Source organism: Otolemur garnettii, unplaced genomic scaffold, assembly GCF_000181295.1.
Source record: "Otolemur garnettii isolate 467f Iridium unplaced genomic scaffold, OtoGar3 scaffold00062, whole genome shotgun sequence".
NCBI classification, from domain to species: domain Eukaryota; kingdom Metazoa; phylum Chordata; class Mammalia; order Primates; family Galagidae; genus Otolemur; species Otolemur garnettii.
The window spans coordinates 10,586,736-10,601,234 of NW_003852457.1; the positions used below are offsets into that span (position 1 = coordinate 10,586,736).

General features: G+C 37.5%; 1 protein-coding gene across 2 annotated transcripts in view; it reads right to left on the bottom strand.

Annotated features, from left to right (window-relative positions):
• Window positions 1-755: 755 nt before the first annotated feature.
• Window positions 756-14,499, bottom strand: part of CCDC138 (coiled-coil domain containing 138) — a 128,345-nt gene continuing 114,601 nt past the window's right edge. Inside the window, exons 14-15 of one of the 2 annotated variants that reach the window (XM_003792897.3) lie at window positions 7,042-7,180; window positions 756-922 (exon numbers count right to left, since the gene is read on the bottom strand). In XM_003792897.3, coding sequence (XP_003792945.1) covers window positions 757-922; window positions 7,042-7,180 — 305 coding nt within the window. In that variant the 3' untranslated portion in view covers window position 756. Of the gene's footprint in view, window positions 923-7,041; window positions 7,181-14,499 lie in introns of those variants that run through there. The other variant, XM_023514936.1, reaches the window with a different exon arrangement.

Here is a 14,499-nt window from a genome sequence, read left to right on the forward strand (position 1 = left end):
CACGCATCATGTATATTTTTATGAATCTTTAAAACAATGTTCCTTATCTCTTGTGCCTCAGTATCCTTCTAAGTTCTGAGTTTTACCGCCTACCTTTCACCTCACCCAGACCTCTGGCCACTTTAAAAGACTCAGCTCTGGCTATATACCAAGAGATTATTTATGGTAATGGGACTTTGATATTCTTGTTTATTTTACCCATTGTTTAAATAAATGTCTTATACACACATGCTTCAGTAATAAATTATTTTGAAAAAATAAATCTCTTAAAGTACTCTGTGAACAGCATAAAAAAGAATATTTGTAGAAATATGTAAGCTACAATATGTAGAAAAATTGTATCAAGATAATAGTTTAAAAACATGTACTTTTGCTTGTAAGAGGAAGAATTCTAATGTATTAACAGAATCACAACATGATTTAACCCTATTCCTATATAAGTCCCAATTTTATTCCAAATAATCACATAACTTTAAGAAAGAATTTTCCTAAAATACTTTCACAAAAAGTAATCCCACTATCATAAATTCTGGAAATGCCATCTTGTCCATTAGTACAACCTTAGTTGAACTGAAACATTTCAAAAATGCCATAGTTTCTATAGATTTCATTTAAAAAGTTAAAAAAACCCAACCCTTTCTAACTTTCATGATAAATGATGCTACTGATAAATTTACTTGGTAGAATTTTAGTTACTTTGGTGATTTTTACATTTTCACAAATAAGCAACAGATATATATTAAAAAATAAGCCAGCCTAATGGTTTTCACTGGAGACTACCGAGTTGCATTTTGTTAAACCCAAGTTGAACAGAGTTGAGTTTAGATTAATACAGAGAAAGGCATGCTCTGGATGGGTTGTCCTTTGTATTTCTTGAAGCATCAGATGAATTGTAAAAAGTTCAAAGAGCTTCTTATTACTCCTGTAAAAGAATGAGTACATAATTTAATTACACACACATAGGGACGTTATCTATAATGTTATCTGTAATGACACTGAGAGATAATTTATGTAATTGTGAGAAAGTGGCATTTGGTTTTTAAAAATAGTGGATAAAATAGAGAACTAAAAGACAAACAAAACAGGTTTTATGAGATGGGCCTCAAGTAGAAAAGCACCTGGAGGAAAAGAAGAAACATTTTATAATCTTGAAAACTGTACCTTATTCAGCTTGAGAAAACTTATTTTTCATAGATTAAAAAAGAGTCAAATATTTTATCATCTTAATTTAAGTAATCAGGGTTGGTTGGTTATTTATTTATTTATGTATGTGTTTATGTATGACAGAGTCTCACTCTGTTGCCCAGTTAGAGTGCCATGGCATCATAACTCACAGCAACTGCAATCTCCTGGGCTCGAGCAGTCCTCTTGCCTCGAGCAGTCCTCTTGCCTCGGCCTCCTGAGCAGCTGGGATGATAGGTGTCTCCCATAACACCCACTAGTTTTTCTATTTGCAGTAGATATAGGGTCTCTTGCTCAAACTGGTCTTGAACACCTGAGCTCAAGCAATCTACCCACTTCAGCTTCCCAGAGTGCTAGGATTACAGGCATGACCCATCATGCCTGGCCTCAAGCAGGGTTTTTTTAAAGTAGCAGAATATTGGCTTATCTTTCAACTTGGCTCCAAAATACTTCAACTATCCTCTTTTTAATAATCAGTCAGCATTTTCAATCAATCAAAATAAAATCTTATAACATATGTCTTATTTCTTTTTCTAGATATATTTACTTCTTGGGAAAAATGATCAAATAACCTTATTACCATCCTTTAATAAAAAAGATTTGTATCTTTGTGGTTTTAAAGCTTTAAGACAGGGTGTTCAACCTTTTGGCTTCTCTGGGCCACATTGAAAGAAGAGTTGTCTTGGCCACAAATTAAATACACTAACAACAGCTGAGAAGCAGAAGAAAAGATGTGTGCATAGTTTTCACGGTATCTGCCATCACAGACAAGCAGAAATGTCCTCACTTAATAATCCTAATAATGCAGTGGCCTGTTCAGAGTCTTTTAAAATCATTGAGCACCTTGCAATCACTAATATAGAATATATATGTATCTAAATAATAAAATGTCTTTGGTTTTTTTGTATTTGTATTATAAAAGAAAAGTGGGAAACATAAAACCAGTGGGATATCTGACACTGTATTTGAGAAACTAATGCAGCAATATCTGCTTTGATGGAAGTAATTGTAATTCTCAGAGTTCTCAAGGTGCTCATCAGATATTTTAGTTCTAATTTTACTCTTAATGTACTTCATTATTAAAAATAGTTACTTGCAAATGTAAGTCCTGCCAAAATGCAATGACATGAATAAGGTATGATTGTGAAGTGAGGGATATTTGTCTCTGGGAAGACAGAACCTATAAAAAGTCCAATAAAGAGACATGATCAAATTTTTCTTTAAGTTGAATGTCAGATTGCAGCTCTATGCATTCCATTTGAAAATTGGAATAGTCTCAACAAAGAAGTTATATTGCCTGAAAATGGAGTCACAATGCACCAAAATATTATTTTCTTGGAAATAATTCTTGTATCAAATCAAAAAGCAAGGCTGCATATATTATGAGATGGGCCTGTGGCTAGCCATGTTGAAATGCATAAAATTGTTTGCCTTAACTTGAGCGTGCCATAATGTCAGTTTTAGTTGGAATACTGTTCTGGTTTGAAACACTGTATTGATAAACTGGTTTTCACCTTGAAGACACAGGATTAACTTATTTAAATGAACAGTTAAATCTACTAAAAAATGCTAAATCTGTAAGCCAGTTTTCATCAAGTTCTGGTACAAATTTGGTTTTTGATAACCATAAACAACTTGATAACATGCCGCAAATCATAAAATCTTATCAATATTTGGCCTGGACTTAGTCATCTTACTACCAAAAAGTAAATAATGTTAGAAGAGTCAGCATCAATACTTTTAAGGAACTTCTGGACTTGGTGATGAGTTAATCCCTTGGCCCTTATGAAATCCACAGTCTTGTTTTTGTTTTTTTTTGGAGACAAGAGTCTCATTCTGTTGCCCTAGATAGATGCTTTGGCTTTGTACTCCAACAGCAACCTCAAACTCTTGGGCTCAAGTGATCCCTTTGCCTCAGCCTCCCAGGTAGCTGGGACTACAGGTACCCGCCACAATGTCCAGTTAGTTTTTCTATTTTATTTTATTTTTTAGTAGAAACAGGGTCTTGCTCTTGCTCAGGCTGGTCTTGAACTCCTGAACTCATGCAATCCTCCTGCCTTACCATCCCAGAGTGCTAGGATTACAGGCATAAACCACCACACCTGGCATGAAATTTAGTCTCGATGACAATTTGCATGATGTTATCCATTTTTTTAAGCTTTTGCACATAAATTTTCCTGATGTACTATACAATGATATAAAACGTGAATTTTGGGCAACACGTCCATTGTCTTCTCTTAATTTTACAAGTCCCTCTCTTTTACCAACTATCACTGGAGCAGCATCAGTAACTATACCAGATATATTGAAAATAGACAAAGAAAATCACGTTAACATTTTTTACTGCTTCATATAAATCTCTTGATTTAGTTGTGCCTTTTAATGGCACTAAGGAAGCCATTTCTTCAGTGACATTATATTCATCATCAATATCACTAATAAAAATAGCAAGCTGAGCTATATTTGTAGCATCACTGTTATTCATTACCAAAGCATAAAATTTTAAATTAGTAACTTTATCCAAATTTCTTTCAATAGACTTTCCAATTTCTTTAATTTGCCTGGCTGTAGTCCGGTGAGAAACAGATTTTAGAAATATCCATACCACCCCTTTTCTGAGACAGAGTCTTACTCTGTTGCTCCAACTTCCTTGGAGTCATAGCTTACAGCAACTTCAACTCCTGGGTTCAAGTGATCCTCTTGCCTCAGCCTCCCAAGTAGCTGGGACCACAGGCACACACTACCATGCCTGGCTAATTTTTCTATTTTTAATAGAAATGAGGTCTTACCCTTGTTCAGGCTGGTCTAAAACTCGTGAGCTCAAGCAATCCACCCATCTCAGCCTCCCAGAGTGCTAGGATTGCAGAAAAATACCCCTTTTTATTCAGGGCAAATTATATCCGCCTAGCTTTCCATACATTGCTTAATAAATTCACCATCAGTAAATGGTTTTTATTTTTTGCTATTAAATATGCTACCACATAATTAGCTTCTATAGTGAAATCTGTTTGAGCTGTAACATTTTATAAAAATTTTTGCTGAGAAAACAGAATTTTTTCAGTTCCAGTATTTTGTTCTTACAACACAATCCTTCATACTCATCAAATCTGGCCACATGTTTTTGCATATAATGCTTTTTCATATTATAGTCTTTGAAAACTTGTACAAATTCCCTAGAAATTAAACAGAGTGCCTTACTATTTGCCTCAACAAAAAAGTAGTTACCTGTTCACCTTCCATTGAACAATCTTCCTTCATCCCTAATTTTTTTCTTTTTTGAGGTTCTGTTTTCTTTTGAAACATTAAAGAAGCCATGCTTGGATTAGCAAAATAATAATAGATATTTGGGGTGCTCCCACTGAATGGGCACAAGGTAAGGGTATATATGGTACACCTTTTGGGTGCAGGATATAACTACAAGAGGGAGTCTACCTAACAAATTCCAATATTGTGATTTGGCTGTTTGTACCCTCATGTGAACCTGAAATTAAAAAGAAATAGATAAGGGATTATATTTACTTTTATTATAAGAATTGAGAGAAAATAGAAAGCAAGGTTTGGCCCTTCCCTATCTTGGCTGCCAATGCAGGGCAAGGTGGAGGTGGATTAGTCCGGTAGGTGATGTGAGAGGTGCTGCCAAGGTGTGGAAGCACCTTAGTAATCAAATAAAAACACTCTCCTGACTTCTAAATAACAGTCAATGCCTACTGTTACAATGGTAGGTTGAAATTTTATTGATAATTGCTGCCTTGCCAAGGGACCACGAGCACATATAACATTTGATGATGCCAATTCAACTGTCTGAGCTTGGAAGACACCACACTGGAAGCCACACACTGAGTAAAACTGAGTAAAACTGAAGCCACGCATGTATACAAATAGTGAGAGTGTACTCAGGTTTATCTTATGTTACACTGTGACACAACACTGTCCTCTATAAAAAATCTCATAATGTTTTAAGTAAATTTACAATTTTATGTTGGGCTGCATTTATCGCCATCCTGAACTACATGTGGCTCACGGGTTAGACACCCGTTTTAAGACTTGCTTAAGCATCAACTATTCCCAATGCTCTGGTTCAAGCTTTATTCTAGGTCTCTACCTAAGTCTGAAATGAACTTAAGCTACAAAACACACTGAAGGGTTTAAGTGGCCCAGAGATGAGACTGAGAGGAAGTGAAGAAGTTAAGGTTAGGTTTATTGATAGGGAAAGCAACCTGCCTGGGTGGGGCAGATATGTGTCTTCACCCAGAGGCAGTTAGAGACCACTTTTATACAGGGCTGTAAGGGCCAGCTTGCCTGGAGGGCTTTGGTGGGTTAGGGTCCTTTGGCCCAAATTTCTTTGGGGTGAGGCTAAATGAGTCTTTGTGTTCTTTGGGGGGGTGGGAAGAGAAGGGTTCATGTAGGGCTGTGTAAGTCATAAATAGTAAAACACTTTGGCCCAAGGATATATTTGCACTTTGTGACTACTTTTAAGATATCCAATTAATTAAGAAATAAAAAAGAATTAAATCTTAATTAAGAAATAAAAAAGAATCAAATCTAAGTAATGTTACTGCAGTTTCAAGGCACACAGCCACAGGCCTTATTAAGAAGTTACTGATTACAAACAAGAGAATCATGACATAGTCTGTAGGAAAAGGAAAACAATCAATCGATAAGTTTAACTGGTATCAGACCAAAACTAACAAAGCGGTCAGTTGAGAATAAGATTGACAATTAATAATATTACAGTGTGCTAGGCATGGTACCAGATAGAACACATAGATCCATCTACAAATAAATTTCAGAGGCATTGCATTTACTATTCAAGTACACTGAAGCCTGATGAAACACTTACATTTTCATTCTTTCTTTCTTTTTTTTTTTTTTTGAGACAGAGCCTCAAGCTATTCCCCTGGGTAGAGTGCCGTGGCATCACAGCTCACAGCAACCTCCAACTCCTGGGCTCAAGCGAGTCTCCTGCCTCAACCTCCCAAATAGCTGGGACCATAGGCGCCCGCCACAACGCTGGGCTATTTTTTGGTTGCAGCCATCATTGTTGTTTGGCAGGCCTGGGCTGGATTTGAACCCGCCACCTTAGGTGTATGTGGCTGGCGCCTTAGCCACTTGAGCCACAGGCGCCGAGCCCTAAATTTTCTCTGATGGAAATTATAGATGAGGAGATAGGGCTGAACCAAAACAAAAATTGTACTATTACATGTCAGAAGGTGTCTAGATTTGCCTCAAAGGAAACACTAGACTACACTAGATTCAAAGAAAATCCATGCCTTTAATTCATAATTTACAAATTGGTTATATCAATATTTCACTCAGGAGAAAGAGGAAATAGCCCTTAATTCTTACAATGAAGTCCAAATTAGTGGCAGTAGGAAGCCCATTAAATAGTTTTCTAAAATAAATTTGGTTACTAAAATAATTTTAAATTCTTCTGTTTGCTTGATTTTCACTGTCTAAACTCACTTTAGTACATGAATAAGAAACTGAAAAATACATTTTATTATCTCTTTAACTGTTCACCTTTAGCACTACAGATTAATGAATACGATTTATTCTGTTATTATCACTTGGTTGCTGAAAACTGCTCTTACTTTTATATACTCTGTGGTATTCAAAGTTCATTTAGCTTAACTGAACTACGGAAACGACTATATGTTCTAGACTGATACTCTAATTCTAGTCTGTCACTATTATGTGGTCTTAGATTGCATTAATGTTCACAAATCTTAATTTTCTCTATCTGTATATTGGAAATTTTGATTTAATAACCAAAGTTAAACTAGTATTGGATTTAGAAAGGTCTAAATGATCACAATAAGATATCTTTCAATAAAAAAGTCAGAAGTAAAAAGTTCTTACTTGATTTTTGAAAGTTTTTGTAGAATAATACTGAGCTTTTCTAGTATTTGAAGATCAAGCTTAGGAGTTCGAAGCAGCACGGAGCAAGTACGAAAAAATAAAGTGTTGCTACAGGCTTCCAGGAACGGCTGCAAGAATTCTGAAAAAATAGATCATCAGTGTTTTACTGTTAGGGAGTAGCTAAAAATGAAATAAAAAAACAAATGAAACCAAACTATGTGGGGGCATTTATAAGCACTAATTTAGATTTTCATTTTTTTTCATACTTAAACTTTGGCAAAAAACATCATCATTTGAAAAGTAAAACATATATTGGCTCTTACTGAACACTGAAAAGGAAAGTTATGATTATTTTCCCTATCACAGAGGGAAGTCATCTCTTCTGTAAAATAAATAAAGTCAGAGGAATGTTCTGCTGATAGAAAATAAAAAGCAGTTCTCATGATTTGAATGTCTGTCTCTCTCCAAAACTCATGCTGAAATTTAATTGCCATTGTAATCATATTAAGAGGTGGGACCTTTAAGAGGTGATTAGACCATTTGGCTCTACTCTCACAGATGGGATTGGTGCCATCATTAAAAGTCAAGTTCAGCCCCCTTGTGCTGTCTCTTCACCCTCTTGCTTTCTATTACATGATGAGACAGTAAGAAGGCCCTTACAAGAAGATGGCAGAAGCTTGATACCAGACTTCTCAGCTTCTAGAATTATGAGCCATTAAATTTCCATTCATTGTAAATTACCTACTCTTTGGCATTCTGTTATAGCAGCACAAACAAACTAATACAGAAATTTATAACAGAGAAGTGGGGAGTTGTAACAAGAGCCTGAAAATGTGGATGCAACTTTGGAACTGGGTAATGGGAAGAGGCTGAGAGAATTTGAAGGAGCAAGCTAGAAAAATGATAGACTGTGTAAGGGTCAAAGGGAGGCTTAACATAACTAGCTCCATCTTGCTTCTATTCCCCTGTGGCAATATCCTTTAGGTTAAAAGCTTCCACTTAGCTCTGCAAGTAGGCCAGCATTAGCCAGCCTTTTTCCTTATGGGAAGAATTTAGGTTGCGTTTCAGCTCTAAAGGAAAGAAGATAACTATTTCCTTCCCCAAACTAACTTCTGTGGAGATAAGGAAAGTATATACACAAGCAACATATCTATGTTAAAGATCATGACCTTACCCACTCGTTCAAAGTTAACTGACTGAGAACAAAGAAATTTACAACCTCCTCAGACCCTCACTGAAGTCCAAACGTCTGAAGTCTTTAATTAAATCTTACAACTGCACCCCTTCCCTTAACATAAAAAGCCTGAAGTTCATAGTAACTTAATAGGACATTAGTCCTCCATATTCTCAGTTGCCATCTCTCCCAATAAAAGTTGCTTTCCTTGCCTTAACACCTTGTCTCTTGACTTAACTATCTGTTCTGCAATGAATAGGATGAGCTTGAACTCAGTTACAATTGCTATGAATAGAACATCAAGGGTGATTTTGGTAAAGGTTCAGAAGGGGAAAGCTGTAGGGAAAGACTAAAACTTCTTAGAGATGACTTAAGTCGTCATGACTGGAATGCTGGTAGAAATATGGACAAAAGAATTTCCGCACGAGGTTTAGCAAAAATCTCAGAAGTGAGAGCACAGCCCCAAGAACCTAGAAAAGATGGTGTGTCATCACTGCCTACAGGGGAGAAAGTATATTAGGATAAACGGCTCTTAAATAATAGCTCTGAAAGGGGAAAAAACTAGACTTGGATGTTATAGAAAGAAGAAAGTACAGAACTTTTTTACCCTCTTTATGAGGATATACAGGAAATTTGAGAGAGGGAGGCCTAAGAAAGATCAACATTAATTAGAAACATAGTACAGCAACTGATTAATCAATTGCTCAATAAGAAATACAGCATGCAAAAGACAGACACATAAGAATTGCTCAATAAGAAATGTAGCATGCAAAAGAAAACACAGCTCAAAGAACACATCAAAATTTTCAACAAGAGTTTTAGGGTTTCAGTTGACCTAACAAGAACAGGGCCAGTCAATAATATAAGAAAGATCCCAGTACTCTGGGAGGCCGAGGAAGATGGATTGCCTTAGCTCACAGGTTTGAGACCAGCCTGAGCCAGAGTGAGACCCCGCCTCTAAAAATAGCCAGGTGTTGTGGTGGGTGTCTGTAGCCCCAGCTACTTGGGAGGCTGAGGCAAGAGAATCATTTGAGCCCAGGAGTTAGTGGTTGCTGTGAGCTATAACGCCACAGCACTCTATCCAGGGCGACAAAGTGAGACTCTGTCTCAAAAAAATAAAAAGATTAAAACAGGCAGAGAAAAAACTTTTTAAAAATGCTATTAAAGGGTAAGCTGCGAGCTCTCCTTGCTGAAGTCACCGAGCGCCAGGCACTGCCAGAATTGTGTGCAGCAGTCCCCTGCCCTGATGCTGGATCCATGTGCCCTGTGCTCCGGCTCCCGGAGCTGCTCCTACAGCCAGAACTCCTTGGCTGTGGCAGTGGCCTGGGAGCTGTGCAGGATCACTTCCCACAAAGATTCAGCAACAACAGACCGATCCCGCTGGGGTCTAATCTTGGAGAGACACCTCCTCAACTCTGAGGACTGCCAGAGGAAACCAGAACTCACTCTATAGGGATAACCGGTGCTGCAGAGTGGCGGGGCAAAGGCAAGGTGGCTGAGGGAGAAAAGCATTTGCTGACTTGTTACCCTCAGGATTAGACTGAGTTCCAGTGGAACACTTGCCAGTGGCTATTATCTGAGGCAGGCCTCAGCTTCCCCAGTGGACTGGTGACAGAGGGTAGTGGCTGGGCCATGGGCATTGACCTTCCTTTGACGCTGACAGACGCAAAGCCCCAGCATTATCTGCTTATTGGAGGGAGCAGAACCTCAGCCCTGCGGGGTCACCAGTGACTGAGCATGAAAGACGAGTAAAGTGGAGAAAGAAACACAGTCCCCTGGTCTAACTCTGCTACTGGGCAGGCTTTTCTGACTCCACAGAGCACCAGAGTGAGCCAAATTTGAGCAGCTAGTAGACCTCCACCACCTAGTTGCTGGAAACCTTTCAAACTCTCCCACTTGAGAGTTCACACTGACTGGGTCAATTGGTTTGGAACTCCTAACCTGAGCCAATCACCCAAGGACCCTCTCAGGTGGTACCCTGGTTGTGTGACAACAGGGAGGGTTGATTTTCTTCCAGTTCTTGTCCATAGGGGGGTGGGGTGTCTTAGTTGCTTGTATTTCTCCATAGCTAAGACTTCACCAGAGTCACTGATCCACTAGCATCAGACAAGAACCAGCTGAATACAAGACAGAGCCACCTAACCCCACCACACCAAGCATGTTTCCTCAGCCTCAGACTGTAATACTGTACGGGTCCTTTTCGAAGCTATAGGGGAAAAAGCTGCAGTCATTAGTCCTAGATCCTTGACAAAGGTCTGGTTAACCACAGGAACTCTCCAGGAACTCTCAATCCAATTTCACCTTATCTGCCCATCTAGCCAATGGTGAAAAACAACCATGAAGCAGAATAAACGGAAAAACTCTGGCAACATGAATAATCGGAGCAGATTAACTCCCCCAAGGAACGATATGGCAGACCCAGCACAAGATCCCATTCATAAACAAATAGCTGAGATGTCAGAAATCGAGTTCAGAATTTGGATAGCAAATAAGATTAATGGAGGTAAAGATGGAATTAGAATTTCAAGGAGTAATTCAAAATATGTCTCAAGAATTCAACAAATTCAAAGACAACATCACCAAAGATTTCGACACATTGAGGCAAGAACTTGCAGCCCTCAAAGATATGAGAAATACAGTAGAATCCCTCAGTAACAGAATGGAGCAGGCAGAAGAAAGGATCTCTGATAATGAAGACAAAGATTTTGAATGCTCCCAAATGCTCAAAGAGGAAAATAAGTGGAGAACAAAAATAGATCATTCTCTCAGAGAGCTCTGGTATAATTCAAAGAGATCTAATATTCACCTTATTGAAATTCCTGAAGGTGATGAGCTTGCTGCAAAGGATACAGGTGCTTTGATTCATGAAATAATCAAAGAGAATTTTCCAGACATGCTAAGAGATTCTGAAATTCAGATAGCAGACAGTTTCAGAACACCGGCACAACTCAATCCAAATAAAAATTCTCAGAGACACATAATAATTAGCTTCACCAAAGTTAATATGAAGGAGAAAATTCTGCAAGCAGCCAGATGTAAAAAAACATAACTTACAACCATAAGTTACAACATTAATGACTGCAGATCGCACTTCTGAAACCTTTCAAGTTAGAAGAAGGTGGTCATCGACCTTTGATCTCCTTAAAAAAAAATAACTTTCAACCCAGGATCCTGTATCCAGCTAAACTGAGTTTCATCTATGATCAAGAAATTAAATACTTTAATGACATGCAAATGTTGAAGAAATTTGCCATAACTAAACCAGCTCTCCAGGATAGTCTTAGACCTATCCTCCATAATGAACAGCACAATCCTCCACCATCAAAATAAACTCAGAAACTTTTGATCAAATTCCAACTTCCACAGTGGTGAAAGGATTAAAAATGTCCATTGGACTTTCAAAAACCTCGATACCCAAAATACTACCAGGCTTATCAATACTCTCAATTAATGTGAATGGCTCAAATTGCCTTCTAAAGAGGCACAGGTTGGCTGACTGGATACAAAACCTCAGGCCAGACATCTGCTGCATTCAAGAATCTTACCTTACCTTAAAAGATAAACACAGACTCAAGGTTAAGGGATGGTCATCTATAATTCAGGCAAATGGAAATCAGAAAAAAGCAGGTGTTGCAATTTTATTTGCAGATAGAATAGGCTTTAAACAAACAAAAGTAAGGAACGATAAGGATGGTCACTTCATATTTGTTAAGGGCGACACTCAACATGATGAAATTTCAATTATTAACATTTATGCACCCAACCAGAATGTACATCAATTTATAAGAGAGACTCTAACTGACATGAGCAACTTGATTTCCTCCAGCACCGTAATAGTTGGAGATTTTAACATCCCTTTGGCAGTGTTGGATAGATTCTCCAATAAGAATCTAAGCAAAGAAATTTTTAACTTAACCAATCAACATTTGCATTTAATAGACATTTACAGAACATTTCATCCAAACAAAACTGAATACACATTCTTCTCATCAGTCCATGAATCATCCTCCAAAATTGATCACATCTTAGGTCACAAGTCTAACCTCAGCAAATTTATAAGAATAGAAATCATTCTTTGTATTTTCTTGGACCATCACAGAATAAAAGTTGAACTCAGTAACAACAGGAATCTGCATACTCATACAAAAACATGAAAACTAAATAACCTCACGCTGAATGATAGCTGGGTCGTAGATGGGATTAAGAAGGAAATTACCAAATTTTTGGAACTAAATGATAATGAAGTCACAAACTATCAGAACATCTGGGATATTGCACAGGCAGTCCTAAGAGGGAAATTTATAGCACTACAAGCCTTCCTCAAGAGAATGGAAAAAGAGGAAGTCAAAACTTGATGGAACATTTCAAGCAACTGGAAAAGGAAGAACATTCCAACCCTAAACCCAGCAGAAGAAAAGAAATAATTAAAATTAAAGCAGAACTAAATGAAATTGAAAACAAAAGAATCATACAACAGATCAACCAATCAAAAAGTTGGTTTTTTGAAAAGGTCAATAAAACAGATAAACCTTTGGCTAACCTAACCAGAAGCAGAAGAGTAAAATCCATAATTTAATCAATCAGAAATCATAAAGGCCAAATAACAACAGACTCCTGAGAAATTCAACAAATCCTCAATGAATATTACATAAAACTCTATTCTCAGAAGTATGAAAATCTGAAGGAAAACAGATTAATGCTTGGAAACATGCCATCCTCCTAGACTTAACCAGAAAGAAGTGGAAGTGTTGAACAAGCCTATAACAAGTTCTGAAATAGCATCAACTATAAGAAATCTCCCCAAAAAGAAAATCCCGGGACCAGATGGCTTCACATGAGAATTCTACCAAACCTTTAAAGAGGAACTAGTACCTAGATAACTTATCCTTTTCTAAAACATAGAAAAAGAAGAAATACTTCACAACACATTCTATGAAGCAAATATCACCCTGATACCCAAACCAGGAAAAGACCCAATAAGAAAAGAAAATTATAGACCAATATCTCTAATGACTATTGATGCAAAAATATTCAATAAGATCCTAGCAAACAGAATCCAACAACACATTAAACAAATTATACATAACGACCAGGTGGGTTTCATCCCAGGGTCCCAAGGATGGTTCAATATACATAAATCCATAAATATAATACATCACATAAATAAATTAAAACACAAAGACCATATGATTCTCTCAATTGATGCAGAAAATGCTTTTGATAATATCCAGCATCCTTTCTTGATCAGAACACTTAAGAAAATAGGTATAGAAGGAACATTTCTTAAACTGATAGAGGCCATCTACAGCAAACCCACAGCCAATATTGTACTGAATGGAATAAAATTGAAATAATGTTCACCTCACGTTAGGATGGTTATATTTCTAAACAAGGGGGTTCATGTTGATGTTTTTTAAAGTTTATGATTTCTATATTTCTTCTTTGATTTTTTAAGTTATAAAAGTTTATTTACATTCAATTTTTAAATTGTGGTTAAATGCGCATAATATAAAAGTCTATCATTTTAATCACTTTCACAGGTATAGTTGCTGTGGCATTAAGTTCAGACTGCTATGTAACCATCCGTGTCTAGAATTTTCTCATCTCCCTTGACTGAAGCTGTACACAGTGAACAGTAACTTCCCAGCTTCCTACAGTTCCCAGGTGCTGTGGTTCCCACCACTGCCTTCCTCAGCCCTCAGCCTGAATAAGGGTCAACAAACACTAAAGAGTGGGGGAAAGCAACAGAGAGAAGGCATGACGTAGGGCATCTCTTAAAGCACCCAAAGTGAACTCACCTCTTCACAATTTTTTTCAAGTCCATGCCCATTCTGTTTGGAAGAAGGCAGGGTGTGAAATGCACTCAAGATTAGCTATTTCTTAGAAAATGAGTAGGGGTTTGCCACAGGCTGCAGGAGGGACAAAGGCTATTTTGGGGCAGGGTAATCTATGTTCATAACTAACAACTCTCCAAGCAAACTTCCCAGTCTGCCATTCTCCTAGTTTCAAACCTCTGTTCCCTCATCTATTTCTCATTTGTAGGATAATTCCTTTTCTTTCTTACATTTTCAATTCCTGAGACACAGTGAATGCTGTCAATAATTCTTGCTCTGAAAGCCCTCAGTTCTGGGGTCCTAACTTTCAGGGTTTGTCTCCACTTCTTTTTCTAAAAGACTTACTTATTGCTCATCCCTGCCCTGGCGCTAGCCACGTGATTAAACAAGTTGCTTCATTTCTCATAGCCCCAGGATCTCCATTTATCTATACGTAAAGTAACACATACA